This window comes from Anoplolepis gracilipes, chromosome 9 (genome assembly GCF_047496725.1).
Source record: "Anoplolepis gracilipes chromosome 9, ASM4749672v1, whole genome shotgun sequence".
Classification (NCBI taxonomy): domain Eukaryota; kingdom Metazoa; phylum Arthropoda; class Insecta; order Hymenoptera; family Formicidae; genus Anoplolepis; species Anoplolepis gracilipes.
This window is the reverse complement of record NC_132978.1, coordinates 8,228,988-8,246,415: the sequence shown is the minus strand read 5'-3', so window position 1 is coordinate 8,246,415 and position 17,428 is coordinate 8,228,988. Positions and strand designations below refer to the sequence as shown.

The window sequence follows — 17,428 nt, the reverse complement described above, 5'->3', positions numbered from 1 at the left end:
GCTCGCAATTTACGCGCGGAAGCCACTGCCGCTGCCGCGCGACGCGACGTGCACTCGAAATGATTTATACGCGCTCCGTCTCTGTACGTGACGCGTCGTTTACCACCCGCTCTCTAGAGAAGATTAATTAACCCCGTGGCGTTTCGAGGGAGAAACGTGTTCCGCCTGGAGCGCTCCTCGCGGGGGCGACGCGAGGCCCGCCGGCTTTGGTTTCTTAATCCAATTTCGTGGTGCATTAATCTAATTATGCCTAGGCATATGCACGTGACGTGCAAATATGCGACCGCATTGCTGGACTTTCGTAATGCAATGGCGTCTGGACGTCGGAGAAGCTGTCGGGTAGGCGAGAAACTCGTCCGCACCGAGTGCCCCAGAACTGTCGAAGAGAGAGAGAGAGAGAGAGAGAGGTGACGTTTTAAAAATAGAATTTTTCTTCATAATTTGAAGCGAAATTTGAATTTTAAGACAAATCTGTTTATGTCATGCAAAAAAAAGTGATAAACTTTTCGCGAATTTAAAAGTGAAAATACACAAGCTAAAGAAAACTTGGAACTTTATTCATTGTGTGTGAATGTACTCAAGAAATAAAAACGTAAAAACAAATTTTAATTTTAATTTAGTTACTTCTTGGTTATTAAGATTTAATGCTAAAATATAAAAAATTTATAAGAATTTCTTAAATAGAAATTTAAAAAAATATTTCAGAATAATAGTATCATGAATAATAAAGTATTCATACTTTAAATGTTATGAAATATTAACGAACAATTTTCCTGTTAAGAAATTCTTTCTGAAAGAGTATTAAAATACATGGCTTATAAGCTTCTATCGAAAAATGTACTATTGCAATATCGTCGATCGCGAAGTCGTCTATTGATCCGAACATTCGAGAAATAGGTTGCCGGCGAAACTTTCGCTTCGACCTATTAGCGGGCACTAAGTTTCACATTAATTACATCATCTGTTCACCAGCCTCATAATAATAAGGAGCACTCGTGGTTAGATGTAACCGCGGAAGTTCACGCGCACGTTCGTGCGAATAAAGTATCGGAGAAAGATGGAGAAAAAAGCGAGGGGTGAGCGAAGCAGTATGTCGAATAACTTCCTAGAGGTGCGCCTGTCACGAAGCCCCGGGTCATTGGTCACCTCGTTCTTATCTTGCATTGTCTGCGGCCCATCTTATGCACAGTGCCGTTGTACGGTTTACCATAAATGGAATTAATTCATTTACCAGCTTCAGCATTATATAGGGGTCGGTCGAAGAAGTAATAAAAGTCTTTATCTTTAGTATATATTTTTTATCGACAGTTATCTCTCGTATTATTAGTTATCGAAACAATTAATCAGGATAATTGCATTCCATAACTACTTTATAATTGATTACATTTGTAAGTATTAAATTCAGAAACTTTAAAATAAAAATCTCTAACTGTATATACAGTCATGATTCGCTCTCTTAATAATCATCCGCAACTTTCTCTACCCACTGAACGTTATGCAAAACTGCATCAACTGCATCAAAATTAAAAAAATTGGATTGCACATTTTAAATATAATTTATTCGAAACTGCTATTCGGTAGGTTAATTTATTTTTACGTAATGCTGTCGAATTCACACTTTTACGTAAGAAAAGAAAATTTAATGGCAGACGAATCGCCGGCGTCTGCGAGGAAATGTGTCCTTGAATACCAGCTTCTTCTATCCAGGCTTCTGGTCGATGCGGCAGCTGCCAGAACCGCGTTAAAACTTTGATGCATCTATGAAACAAAATTGCGCGTTAAAAACTTTGAAAGCGATTGGTTCGCGCGAAATCGTTTAATACAGATTATCGTGTAATGTTCGCCGGGCACCGAGTCACGACCGTTACTTTTCCTCCAAGAGGAGATTCTCTCTGGAGAAATCCGAAACAATCGTCGACACGCCCATCCACATACACTTACACAGATTTATCCGCGCTTCGTTAGGTAACGGGCAACAATGTGTTTCACCGAGCGCATATCGTTTTAATGTAACGTAATAATCGTGAGCTATCGCGGTTATGAACTATTATGAGCCAGTCTCGTCAATATCGACAGATCCGTTTCACAAAGTATGCAGACGTTCTCTCATTAGAATTGCATATGTCTCAACAAATTCACACATTATTAAAATTTTAATTGTAATCTTTTATTCTAACTTTTATAATATATATATATATATATATATATTGGTTGTTCTTCTTTATGAAAGTAAAAGATTGTACGTAGAGTTTAATAATAATATAAAAGTTCAAATATACAGCAATTATATATTAAAAAATATATAAATTATATATTAAAACACATTTACAAAAATTAAATTTTGTACATCATTTTACGAATCATTACAGTAATAGAAATTTTTTTCATTTTTTGGTCACTATTCGCTAATCATTTCCGTGTCGATCAACGCAAGCGTGAAGCCGCTTATACAATTAATACCGTGGATCGCGCAATGCGTGACGATCAGACCAACGACCGTTATTTTCCATGGATGAGACTCTCTTCGGGGACCCTCTTCCCGAAACAATTGTAGACACACCCATCCATGTACAATATATGCCAGCGCATCGTGTCTAGTTAGGTAACTCGCAATAATGTTTTAGACTATACGACTTTGCGTAAATATCCAGTACAACATTGTTAGCGAATTACATTTTCGTCGAATCAGTTTGTTGCATTATTTACAAATTGAGATCATGATTCTTTACTCTCAAGGAATGAATTTTAACACGCGTATCCTTAGATTTATTCTCTTTTGAATTATGATTATATTACGCGAGTGACACTTTATATCGTAGAAAGCTGATCTCATTCTTTCCGATGCGTTTAGGTACTCGTTCCATTTTGCTTCTCGCAAGCTTGTCCCTTAATCATTTTCCATCTCCGTTCTAAATGACGAACTAGGAAGCAACGGAGGCACTGCCCACGATACGTGATTACCTGCCATTCTAGGTAGTAGGTTTTGAGTGGTGACCGCCCTTGCTGCGGAAATTATGAAACCGGTCCGTAATTGAAACTTGACTAATGACACGACGGGTCATTGCGTATATTATTATAGAGCCATGGATTGGCATCAGCTCCTCGCGGTACCGGACGCTTCACGGAACCGCAATAGTGTTCCACGTGGGAAAGGATGCATTAAAAGTGCATCAAACATTGGCAGGGAAGTAGTGGCGAGTGCCGAAAGGCAAGCATTCGTCTGTCGAAATTAACATGGTAAAGGCGGGCATATATACTTTCGCAACAGAGATTAGCTGTACAAGCTTCAGCAACGTAGATGCTTGAATACTAATTATTATCATCATCTACATATTTTACTAGATCCAAAGATGAGCGAATAAGGCGGATATGTAGAGCTAAATTATAGATATACTTTATATGTACGCGCTACACTTATGTTAAAATAATCCTTTATTAAACCACATTAATTTTAATAATAATTATTATATATAATTATGTAATTATACATAATAATTATTATATGTATACACACACACACTCACACATAATATATCTCTGAAAAGAAAGCATTTTTAATTTTGTAAAAAAAATGACAATCGTAGAGATTAAATGGTAATATCTAATATTGCATACTGCAGCTTCATTATCATACCCGCCCAAGTATAACGTGGTATAACACGTCAAAGTACTTTAAGCACGATTGTTGTTGCGTTTGCAGATGGCGCATAGAGGCGCGCCACACGGGCAGCAGGAGCAGCAGTAGCGTTCAGCTATCGTCGGGGACCTGATCGGGCCCGATCTCGCGCTCGGGGGAACGCGGGATCACCGCGGCCGAGCGACCGCGATGGCCGCGACCGACGGTCAGATCGTCGTCGCGGCGGCACGCTGGGCCGAGGAGGCGACGTATCTGCGCGAGTTCGTCTCCAAGTATCGTCTGCCGGCCGTGATCAAAATCACCAAGGGCCAGTATGGCGGACTGGGCGTGCCGACGCTACCGGCGCCGAGTTTACAGAGCACGGCGTTGCTGATATCGGCCGGCCGTCGACGTAAAATCGTGGCGCAGGCGGTGAAGATCAAGGAGGGTCGCCGGGTGGTCGGCGTGGGGCCCAGACTCGCGATACCGGATTCGTACTCGGGTTACTTTGAGATTCTGAGCGAGGAGGGTCGCGCGGTGCGCGGCATCGAGTCGGTAAACGAGCTGTCGCGTAGATGTCCGGAGGAAGGTGCTCTGGTGCGCGAGACGATGCGCGCCATCGCTTGTCGGGTGGATGACGAATCCGGGATCGTGGTACCGGAGGGTTCGAGGACCCTCGCTGCCGGCGAGACGATTGTCACTGCCGGCGAGGTCGCCTTACCCGGTCGCGGTAGATTTCTGCGCTGCGTCGACTGTCGCGGCGACAGCGTGCTACTTGGGATGGATCAACGCGGTCGCTTCAGCGCCCTGGCGCGCGAGGACAACATCAGCGGCGTGCACACCGCTAGGGCGCTTCTCAGCAAGCGTTTGCCACTCACTGTGAGACTGGTGCACGGTCAGCCGCCGCGGGGGCTTAAATCGTCGTCGCAGTTCGTGCCCGAGTTGAGGCTGCTATCGACCTTCGAGGAGGAGCACGTGTTCGCGCTCCCATTGCAAAGAGAAGGCGCGGCCGTCGCGCTACCGCTCGCGGCGCCGCTCAAGCTGGTGAAGGCGCGGAATGAGGAGGCGCTCAGATCGATGCAAGAGTTCACGAGGCTGGTAGAACGCGCCTCTCGTTTGGTCGCCGACGTAGCCGATCGAGCGCACGTGTTAGATGGACGTCTGGGCGAGGGCAAATCCTCGAGGCAGAGGAGCGGCTCGGGCTTTCTCAGGAGACCGTCGACCAACTCGGATCACGCGCCACTAAGTCATCATAGAAACAGCAGCGCCAGCCATCATCATCATCATCATCACTATCACAGCAGCAACGGCCATCAGGCATCCTCCGGCCACTCGGGTTATCGGGACGAGAACAGGATACCGTCGTCATCGTCGGCCTGCACGGAGGAATATGACGAAATTGATCAGATATATGACTACGTGCGCGGCTTCGCGCCGTTACCGAAGAGCGTCAGGTCGCCGTATGAGAGTCCTCTCGTCGCGGGTCAAGGTGGCTCGACTTCGCCATTGACGCCGGTCACGGTGACGATCGCGCCATTGCTCGATGATCGACCGGAACCACCACCGATCGAGACGATACCAACGAAGAAAATTCAGGCGGAGAAACGGACGAGGCGCGCGGTCAAGGAGACGCCGCAACCGCGGGTGGAGAAGCCGCCTCTGGCGAAGCTCTATGTGAAGAACAGCGGCACTCAGCGTGGACGTCCGCTAATGAGGCAGAAGAGCGCGTCGCCGTTGAAGGAAACGCCGCCGGGGTACAAGGGCGGTTCGCCGCTCTTCAATATACGCTACAAAAGCCTGACGAATCTCCAGCAGGCGATGGAGCTGGACGGTACGCTGGATTCAAGTCACTCGGGTGGAAGAACGTCGGGAGATTCCGGCGCGGGCGCCAAATTGCCAGAAAAAAGGTATTTGAAATTTACTTGTTCAATTTGAAGAAGCCCTCTTTATCATTTCTCTTTCTTTGTATAATCATATTATATATTTTCTTTAATTTATTTTGTTAAAAAAGATTATTAAGTAAAATGATATTAAACAGAGAAAGCGAGTAATATACATTATTTACTTTTTTAATTATTGTTTATTATATTTTATTATTTATTATTGATTATTGAAACGTTATTTAAAGAAACAAATTTATTTTTTCAAAAATTTGTTTATTTTCAATTATTAAATAATTATTCATACAGACAGATATAAAATAACATTCATTAATTGTCAGAATAATATGTATTCGTGACTAGGTTTATCATGTTCTTTTAATGTTATTTGATAGATCGAGACGTTTAAGTAGACCACGATCGCTGACAAATTTAGTCTGGGAGCTACGAGGTGGAAGTGGTCTTGGTTGCACGAGACCGGAAACTCCACCTCCTGTCACGGCTGCACCGCTGCCACCAACTAAATGTGGGCCACGTCTGGCTGTCACTGTCGTAGCACCGCGACGTGTTGGCACGCTCTACCTCTAACTCGTGAGTAATATATTTTTTTTTAATTTCTCTTCTTAAAAATATCTTCAATTTTTTAAAATATTATAAGGTCGCTTCCGTAAATATGCTTTTGCAAGAAAAAAAAAAAAGTTGCGTTGCGCAACTAATTGTGAGGTCAACTTCCGTTGCGTCTTTAAAGAAAAATTGCAACCGGTGCTCTCGAATTGAAATATCGCGTGCGCGGCTATTTTCTGAGCGTCTTCGTGCGAGCGATCTTCGTTTCCCGTATTTCAACCAGATGATACGCCGTCGAGCGGCGAGTTTATTTGTCGAACGGGCGGACATGCACATTGTAATTAACTATGTCGATGAAATACCGGTTACGATGTAGTTACAGCGTATTTTGTCCGGGGAAAGACGACTGAATCGTTAAATTCGCGGGACCGATCTCGGATCGGCAGGATGATCTTTCAACGGGGCGTTTTACTGAGGATTATAAGAAACGCGCAACGCACTTTACTTCCCTATTGCCATAAGTTCTTATTCATTTAATCGCTCCCCCTCGCCTCTCTCGATAATCATAACGACGTCTAGGAAATGCACCTGTCCGTGAACGATTCAGGAAGTTCTTGCGATTACTGCCAATTACAAACCACGGAGAAATCCATTCTTAATCGTAATCATATTCGGATGCGAGACACGAAGAGTCTCGCAAAACGTATCCGAATCGAAAGACTGATTACAACTATACAGTAATGTCATAATTCCTTGTTTTTTTTTTTTTTTCTCTGTTAAAATTATCATTGCGTTGGTTCTTTCCGCATACTTACACGTATATTACAATATGGAGCTAAATTATATAATATTAATTAATGAAAAAAATTGTAACTATAAAATTATTATCTACATATTGCGATTGAATTGAATGATTTTGAAAAGAGTATACGAAATATTTCTTCTAATTTATATAATTTTTAACAAAATTGTTTATTAAAGTTTTTAAACGTTTACGACAAGATTCAACGACGCGTTACGACAGTTTTACATTATCAAGCGGATATTGTCAAACCGGTTAACGTACGATATTGCACGCATATATCAAGTGTCTCGTAGAATGAGATGCGGCAAGGATGTAATTTCCGTGGACGCGATCGTCTCGCTCATTTCTCCGTCCGCTAATCCGCCGAGGTTAATCGACAGCGACAGCGAGAGATTGAAAGCGTTTCTTCGTCACGGGTCTGGTTCTACACATCGTCCATCGGGCGACGATGAAGCGTTTACGGGAGGAAGTCGGGAATCGTATAAAACTTCCTGCCGCGTGCATCCGCAATCCAGTCGGAATACCGATATTCCTGAGTCGTGGAAATTAGCAAGGTCCACGCGGGTTAATCTACCGCAGCATAACTTCTCTCTTTCTGTTGCGGGTGCCATTTAATGATGGTTAAATGCTTCACCTTGCGAGAGGGCGGCTCGCTTAGAAACTCGAGACGGAGGACGGAGAGAAGGAGGAGGAGGAGGAGGAGGAGGAGGAGGAGATAGTTCAACGGTGGACTGGCGGTGGACAGCCTCCGGGTATATAACATCATCCGTGCTCGGTGCAGCGCTATAATAGCCCCGGTTCCCTCCGCGGTGCCGCTCCGTGAGCGGAATTAAACGAGACCAGGTTCAACGGCTGGACACAAACCGTGGTTTCCGGTCCCACCGCGCGTCCTGTCCACCGCCTGTCTGCTTGACTACGTATTATGAAAATTATGATTGTACGAAGGGCGCGCGATTTCATCGGTCGCCGTAGAAAGCGAACGGCTTTCGATAACGCAATCGAGGACGACGATCGTACATCCGGTGCAGCCGGATCGTTTATAATCTGCTAGCATGGTTTACAAATCAAGTCAATTAGGAGTATTAATATAAATTTCTTAAAATGGTTGTATACATAAAGTGTCTTTTAATATTTTTGAATGTCAACATTTTAGATCTCCTGATAAAAGTTGTTTTAGATATAAACATTTTTATTTATATATACAGCCATTGACAAATTTATTAGGCATCCTTAAATTTTCCATATTTCTTAAAAATATTTTAATGTTACTGATAACGCATTAAAGTTGCTATCGGTAATTTAAAAAATTTTTGTATTTTCCTTGTTCTGTATACTTAAAAAAAGAACATTGTTGTGCTTTCTTAAAATTTTATTGTATTTTTGGTATTCTGCAACTCGGTAAAAAAATTTCTCTCGAAAAATTTAAGTGCAGTTCCATAAACTACAACATTTTACCTACAAAATCCTTTTTTTTAAACTTTCCTATAATTTTTTTTTACCGAGATACATAATTTTGAAACTAAATCTGTATTTTTCAGACATGTTGTCCATACTAGACGAAAAATTAAAAGAACATTTTATAGCTTGAAATTTCAGCTTTAAAGTGCTATCGATAGTTTTTTTTAAATTTTTAAATCTTTTTAGTATTTATACACTAAGAAATACAGAAGATTTAAGGATGCCTAATAAATTTGTCAATGGCTGTATATAAAATACTCGAGACTTCAGTTTCTTACACGTACGTTAACGCGCTTCTGTTAATCATAATTTAACCGATTCTCTGCCTCTTTCGTAACAGTGATTATAATTTGACAGAGAGGATTTAGTTAGAAAGCCGCGATTAGCGGCAGAGCGAAAGCCGAACGAACTGGCCGGCGAAACCGGACTGCGAGCGAAAAGGAATATATACCTACACGTGGGAAACGCGCGATGATTCCGCAACGGGAACGGGTTCGTAGAAGATTCAGACCGCGCCTCATCAGGCGCTCGCGTTACGTCTCTTACCTGGACGATTAAAGCTGGAAATTCAGATTTCGCGGTGTGAAATTGCGGTTTTCTCTGTAACATTAATTTCGGCGCCGCCTTTCCTTGACGCGACGACGACGGCGACGGCGACGGCCGCGTATTCTAAATTACCCGGCCGTTCTTGTCACTTGCGGCTATCCGCAGAATCGTCGCCGCGCCATTTTCACGTATATTTTAATGGCCGTCTACGCGCGCGTAAACGCCGCGCTGCGAAATTACCGGGTGTCTCTCGCGAGAAACGAGGGTGCTCGTCGTAACCGTCGCTTGGCCGCTAATTAATTAACGCGGATCGAGAAAACACGATATTCTCTCTCTTTATCTTTGCACGCGCTACTCTCTCCCTCCTAGTATCTTACGGTGGTAAAAGACGCATCAAAGCTCCTCCGGGGTTTCCCGAGAATAAACGGCACACGTTTACGGCTACCTACGTTAAATCGCGTTATGGCAGAAGGAGGATGAGGAGGGATCATCGTTGCCGATAATTAGAAAGTAATCGCGCCATGGTTTTTCGCATGTTCGCTCGCGTCGAGCCACGGTCCTGGCATAGAGAGAGACCATTATCTCGAAAATTGCCGGGTGCGCACCACCCTGTAGTCCCGGAGCCCTCTCTCGCCTGTGCCGTCGACGACGTTGATTAATATCAACGAATTCCTCTGCGCGTTCGTGTAATTACGCTCGTGGCGATATCCACAAACAGCTACGTCGGTTAACGCCCGTGCTCGTACTTGACGTGCGACGACGCACCGAACGTAGCATTACACGCGCCAACGAAGATTGTCGGAGTCTTGGTGGATATCCTATCGCGTCTCACGGTCGCGCGATAATATTAAAGCCGATCTATATTCACCGAACGCGGTGAAGTTCCCTCGTTCCCGTTCGCCTGTGAGCTTCTGACGCGCGCACCGCAACGAGTTCGACGTTACGATCATCTTCAAAATTGCTAGGCGTCCTTGCCTGTTCTTCGTGCCGTCATGTAACCCGTGTTCGCTTGTTAGGGTGTTTCGAGAAGCACGATCGCTTCAATCGTGCCTTCAAGAGCGTCATAATACAAACTCGTTGCTTCGACTTGCACGATTTATAATAGTTTACGATACCTAACGCAGCGGATGCATAACATGGCTGCGATATCGAGAAAAGTTTAGGAAAAAAATTATTTTAATTCAATAATGATTCATGCATTGATATGTGAAAAAAAAAAATTATTTTAATTCAATACTGATTCATGCATTAATATGTGAAATTTCAAAAGATTATACTAAAATTTAAATCGTTTATGAGATAGATACGTTTTTTAAGTTTTACAGTTTAGGATTTTTATGTCTCGTGCAATTTATGTTTTTATATTTTAGAATACCAATATATGTGTATGTAATTTTTAAATTTTTTATCTCAGCTATTTGCTATAAGCAAATGCATCGTGACGTGTGCTTAGTGCGTTCGCTGCATTCGATACTTTTTCGCTTTCTTCTAACCAAAACCATGCATATTTATCGTATCCCCGGTTACATTGCATGCAAATTACTGACGACGTTCGGCTCTGCGACCACGTCTCCTCGTTATTCCGTCCCATTGTCTGCCTACATCCTTTCTTCCTGGATAAATGCCGTCCCGACGTGGTTCACGTGCGTCGCGCTTGTAGGCCTCCGTCCTGAGTCATCCGATGAATTTTTTCACCCATTTACCGTCTAAAACCATCTACGTACTCGAGATAGTCGCACATTGAGAGGCGATGGAATGAAAGAGAGAACTCGAAAAAGAATATTATAAAAAGACTGCGTTGTTAGCTGCTTCATCTCGAAAGCTCTCACTTAAAACCTACGCCTACATGGATGACGCGATGCATGCTTGACTGAAGGATGTCCTGCATTATGTTTCATCTATAAATTCTTTAGCTAATGTGGAGTTTTAAATAATAACTTTTGATTAAATAAAACGGATTAATAAATGATGAAAAAGTCGAGGATCTTAAATTAAAACTCTTAAATAGAAAACAAGTAACAAAATATTATTCTTTATTTAGTTTCAAGTAGACTTAAATTAGAAGTGGGTTTTGCTCAAGTGCATATATAAACGTATAATTTCAGTGAGAGTGATTAGGTTGGGTGGTGTTTTCTTGTTTCAAGAAAGACGATCTGTTTATAAGATGATGTGATTGAAACTCTTCGTTCCAAGAATGCATGTAAAAAAAATATTAATTAATCCTGAATATGATCATTAATAAAGCTTATATTTCCAGTCGGGAGAAACGAGGGACGTTAAATCGATAAATAAAATTAATACTTGCTGCTGCTCTCGCGTTTATAAATCTCTCTTAAAAACCTAAAATATTATAATAATTTCTGATTTTATCACGAGATATGCTTGGATATGTTAACACTTTCTCGTCTCATAATATAAAAGAGTAATAAAACAAATTATTAAAAAGTCGCCGTCATTTAAATTCAAAGTTTAATCGCATCATCACATAATCGCAAAATATAATGAGTCTCGAATCGCGTTTAAACGTGATAAAAATTTTAAGTAATTTGCAATAAATAATGACGTTGCATCGTATCGCGCGAAAAGAAAAGGATAATAACACGTTGCAGACTCGCTCCTTAATTTGGCAAATTTACTACGACCGAGGCGACAAACCGCGGGTCACGCTTCGCCTACGGAAAAGGGTTCGGGACTCGATTTGAATTACGCAAGAGCACGTCAACACTTTGTTCCTTGCGTCGGTAATTTTCTCCGCGAAAGCGAAGCAAATCGATGGCATTGTCAGCGTGCCTCACGCCCACGTATCTCCGGGTGCGTGCAACGAAAGGTAAAAATACGCTTTGAAAATGCGTACTCGCGTTTCAACGCGTGTAACTTATAATTGGTTTACAACGGTAGTCGGGCGATAAATAAATCTGCGAAAAATAGAGAAAGAAGGGATCAGCAAAAATACTACCTGTTGCATCGAAAGAGGTGCTTTCGAAAGAAAGAGAGAAACGAAAAATATTTTTATTCTCTGTATTCTCTGTAACATATCAGAAGATTATATCAATTGCAATATAATAATATATCATTAATATTGATTACAATAAGTTAAACAAATTCTTGTTTGCTAAATCTGTAACATACTGCATACACTCGAGATCAGTCATCGTTAGCAAAGTGCAGAAAAAAAGAACTAAGTGGAAACATCGTTATCTAGTCAGCCTTACACACGCTGAGTTCGAATCAGCATCGCCGATCACATCTCTACTTGATTTAATGCGTGTTTCATAGTATTTTTAGTAAGAGTGATCTATTTTATATCTATCGAATATATATATATATATATATATATATACGCGCACATCTTAATTTAAGGAATAAAATTATCTATCAAAGTGACGTATCGTATAATTATGTATAATTATAAATATTAATATTTATATGGATTAGTTTTATTAGGTCAATCTAATTTATATTACGAATACAGATATTAACATTCCTGCTGGCTCTTTTTCTTGAAACTTCTTGTGCGTATACGTATTTTATGAGCCTCTCTACTCATCCGAGTAGGATCCGCAGCCCCGAGTAAAACAAATTTTTCTCTTTCCACTTATTCTTGCTCTCCAACCGCAGCTAGGTAGTCGGGTGTCCATGATAGCGTATCTACGCGTATGTAAAACTATAGATGAGCTTGCCGGCACACATACACGACTCATGCGCGCGCGCATAGTAGTATTGAACATTATATATCCAAGTATATATATATATATATATATATATATATATATATACTCAACATAGTAGTATTGCAACCAACACTCGCGGACTTTTCGAAGCATGTGCGTGCATTTATACGTGTGCGTGCATAGATGCACGTCTGTGCGTGGGCGGAGACCAGTAGCCGACTCGCCGCACGGCCGGTTGATCGGCCTGTTGGACCGTGACGTACCAACCACTACCACTTTATTATTACTACTGCAGCACTCCTTGCTAGTAGTGCTTTGCGTTCGACTCGCCGTGCACTTCTCGGGATCCACGGGAGGAACGTTCCCCTCGTCTTGGCGGGCGGCGACTCACCGTGAGTAGCATACCGCGTTCAGATAACACAAACGCGCATGCATATGCACGTGTATGCGTGTTTGTGTGTATGTGTGTGCGTGTGTGTGTGTGTGTGTATGTCGTTCGCAAACCTGCGTGCAAAATTGCCTAGGGTTTATTACACTTGCACCGATGAAATTGTGCATGCGCCGTTCGTTACGCATCTATCTCTACTCGAGCACCATCGGTCGGCTGGAAAGTATTCGACATGTCGGAGAAATTGGCGCAGATGAAGCGGAAAGTACGGCAGAAGAGAAATCATTGAAAATGTTTAAAGGAGTAAAATATTTTCCCTTTAGAATTTTTCATATTTTCGAAAATTTTAGTATTGTCAAGTACAATCGAATTTAATTGCAAAAAAGAGAGAGAGAGAGAGAGAGAGGGAGAGAAAGAAAACAGCACAAACTTACTTTCTGACGAAATTGATGCACTCTTTATATTTGTAAATATCAAGTGATTTTATTAATTTCTCATTTACAAGTGGTTAAAAAAAGGGAATAAGGTTTTATCGGTTCTAGGTTCCAGGATAGATAGGTAATATATTTTAATTGATTTAAAGATAGACTTAAATTTTTACTACAATACCAGTGTCAACTGTAGCCTATACATTAATCTTATCAATTCGCGCTCACTCGCAGTCGACGAAAGTCTGTCGGCATTTTTCTCTCGTTCACCGCGTGTACAAATTCGCTATCGTTTTATTTACGGGACGTTTATCGTGGAAAACGTGCATCGCACACACGTTCCGTTAGAAACGTCTACCTTGTAAACTATTGCTGGCCGGGCCTTGCTAAGTTGACCGTGCTCTAGGCCCGTATAGCTGTCCGACTGAAATTATTTGCAATGCGCCACGAAGAGAGAGCTCCGGTTATACTAATTTATAATACTGCAAACGAGACTTGATAGAATCCATTTGCTTGGAGTAACGCACGAATCGTGTACGTCGCGCGGGCTGAAGCGAAAGGACATGTAACAAAATATTGCTTTGACGCGATAGCGCGAGGAGCCTCGACTAAACTGGTATCCCGGTACTGTGGACGCGCGCGCGTGTGTGTGTGTGTGTGTGTGGATAGGCTGTGCGTACGGTCTCTATAAAATTATTTCGAAACCAAGCGTGATATTAATAACTCGAAATTATGAGAACAAACAAAACGGCGAGCGTGATCATGACTCGTTAAATGTGTACATATGAAACTTGGTATGAAAATGAGGGCTATAAACGGTCAGAACAGAAATCTCAGAATAAGGTAAACGATGCTTATTTAACACGCTTATTTAGCAAGCAAATTATACGCACGAAAAGATAATCTGCATTCTTCATTTTGTACATTATAAATATCTGACATATAATGTTTATGTTCGTAGCGTTTTACGATCTAATTGCTCTTGACACAAAAAAATTACTCGTGTGTTATTTAGCAGCACGGATTTTTGTAGAAAAGATCCAAGGTCTTTGTACATATACGGCGTACGTTGCTTATGCATCTCAAGCAAGATTTCTGCCACTCTTGTTCTTGCGTAATCGGCCGTAGCAAGAGCGGCCACGATGCATCTGCATTCAGCATCTGCATCGACCGATCGGAGGTCGATGCGGAACGAGCTCGACTCTCTCTCATCTCGATGGCCGTTTCTCTCTCATCGTAATACTCTCTCGCGGACGCGCACCGTTCGCCCCGCTTTTACGATCTAATCTCTTCTTTTACTCTCACCTTCGATCGTGTTCGCTCGTTTACGGGACCGAGAGAGGAGCAATTCGCCCCGTGGTCTCTCGATACACCTTCGCCGAGCGCTAGCGATCCTCGTCGACCGGTTTTTCGTCGTAGATGCAGCCGCGTATAAAATTGCGTGAGTCGTGAAGAGAGGCAGGCGGGCGGGCGGACGGTTGCCACCGATCCAGAAGCAGCTGCAAATGGACGGAGAAACCCCAGACCACCGCGTCCTCCTCTTCATCCTTCTCCTCTTTCATCTCCTCCTCTCGCAGGCAGACGCTGCATATGCTACGAATCGACCGACTTGATGTTTTACGACCGCCCGTGAAATCAAACTGTGCGGTGTTTGCGATGCGGTTGCACCGGCTCTCTCGCGGCCGGTGCGTTTTTCATCGCCGAACGTCGATCGAAGATGAAGAGAGCTCGTTTCTCGCGGCTGCGAAAGCCGCTGATTAGCGAGATCGCGGAAATATCTGTCGTGGAAAATTGCGGAAACATCCGCATAATTTATTGAGCTACGTCGCGCGCGATCGCGTTGCGAAATCGCGAAATACGCATGTAGCTGCAATAATTTCTCTCTTTCGAACTTTTACTCTTCAAATATTTTAAGTATTAATAGTAATAAATGTCATAAAATAATTTTACCGTTGATTGTGGCAATATACAGTAATAATACGTTTTTTCAAGAATATTATTTGAAATTAACAAAAAAAAAAAAAATAGAAAATTATGTCGTTTGCTTAAGTTTGACGTATTACGAAACATGTACAATCTTTTATTGCTTGCGTAATTACGATCGGAGTAAGTGATAAAACAAGATTGACTAGTCATTTCTTGCATTTGTAATACGACCAATGTGTACTTAACTTTCTCGACAAAACATTATGATTTTATAATATTTTTTGTATAGCACGAGAATAAATTATACAGCGGCGGATCATACATTGGCATTCCTACGGCGCGATTTCGTTCGTTGCCGATAAATTAATTCGCGATTGCGATCATTTGTACTTCTAGATTTTACAACTTTTTGTGAAAAGTGCCCACGATAACAGTATTTAGGTCGTTTGCTCGCAGTTGCATAATTCTTTCTTCGCACGGAATCGGGCCGCTTAAAGTGCGCTCGGATGACGCGTGCGCATAGATCCACGTCGCGATTAATATCGCAGGAAGTTACAAAATGACTAATCGTTTCGTACAAACGATCAAACTGTCACGACCGTAGCCGTGATCAAGATAGCCGACCATTAACTATCTTATGACAAAGGTAATGACGCTAATAATTCTTTGCGCGGCTTATACGAGATATCGATCTCACTTCTGTATGACTCTCGCGCCAATAAGAGGATCTCGAAGGGCGCATCGCATCATGCGATAGTAACAATACCTGGCCTGTAGGTAATTCCGCAAGGATTCGTCCATTCATTCTGCAAAGCATTCAACCGTGCCGTACGTCAATTCTATCATGCGCATTCGATACCAGCAACTAATTCTCCATTGAATCATTTAATGCCAGCCATATCGACACGATTCTTTGTGTAAATGTTAATTTTACATGACAAAATATTATTCCGTTGTTGTTTTTTATCTAAAAATACTAATTAAAATTTTTTACATTCTACTTTTTAAGAAAAATAATGTATATAATTTAATAAATTTTGTACATATAAGTTATTTTTCTTAAGATGTAGAATATTTAGAATATATAAAATTAAAGATTTTAATAACTGTATTACAAGCCAATGTACCACACGTTAACCTCAGACATTTCAAAGGTCACTCTTCGAAGACCTGGTATTATGTATCTACGTAGCTTTTATCCTCATTCGTGAGGAAATCGGAAATCCCTCAAGCTGAGGAAAAACACTGCCGCAGGATCGCCCTCGGTGTTCTTGCAAAACGCGCAACAACGGTTCCAAGAAGCGTACAGATTGGTGGGTGGTCTCCATTCAGAGATGTTTATGACTATGTCGTGGCAAAGTGGCTGTGCGCGCCACGGAACCCGTGCGAGAGGAGCCGCGCACTCTCCTCTTCGTAGCGCCCACCAGGTCGAAGACCCTACGTTCGAGACCCTTCGCTCGGATCGACAAAGGCACCCTGGCGACCTCGGGATGTAACGGCGAATCCCAGGAACACGAATCGTGCAACATAAATATTTATTTATTTCGTCTCTCCCTCTCTCTCTCTCTTTCTCGCGGCTATAACAAATAAATTATTTTGATTTAGTATTCAGTTGAACGTTTTCTGCTGATAATATTTTCGATGTATATCGAGTTTATCTCACTTTACGTACATTGAGCTTACTGCGTTACGCAACGCGCCAGGTATGGCTCTTGTGAAACATCGATAACGTCCCGACGATATTAATCGATATTCTAATCGGTCAATCAACGCCCTGGGCACCCTTTGCACGTAATATCCTCCTTATAACGGGACACCGAGTACTTCTGTTCCTCGATAGCTGACGATCAGCATCGATAAATCGCCGTGCCGTCGACGAAGTTACGAGGAAGCTAGCTCCAAGTTCTGAGATGCGCGATGAGTGCGGCTCGCAGAATTTTACTAAACAAATATTGATTCTATTATATCTTACAGATAAAACGTAATACATCATGTAGTTGTATATTAATATATGGATTACGAATAATTATAAAATATGCAAATACCTGTTCTGATTACAACTATTATCGCAATTTGCTTTCTAAATTTTTTAGAGTGAAATTTTCACTCTAATCATGGAGTCACTAACCAGTTCACTCCATGTGGA

At 42.0% G+C, this 17,428-nt stretch overlaps 1 protein-coding gene across 2 annotated transcripts in view; it reads left to right on the top strand.

The window, feature by feature from the left end:
• Positions 1 to 17,428, top strand: part of Sano (CABIT domain-containing protein serrano) — a 128,801-nt gene that overhangs the window by 93,503 nt on the left and 17,870 nt on the right. For both annotated transcript variants that reach the window (XM_072898778.1, XM_072898779.1), the window contains exons 4-5: positions 3,701 to 5,523; positions 5,892 to 6,087. In XM_072898778.1, coding sequence (XP_072754879.1) covers positions 3,827 to 5,523; positions 5,892 to 6,084 — 1,890 coding nt within the window. In that variant the 5' untranslated portion in view covers positions 3,701 to 3,826 and the 3' untranslated portion in view covers positions 6,085 to 6,087. The remainder of the gene's footprint in view (positions 1 to 3,700; positions 5,524 to 5,891; positions 6,088 to 17,428) is intronic.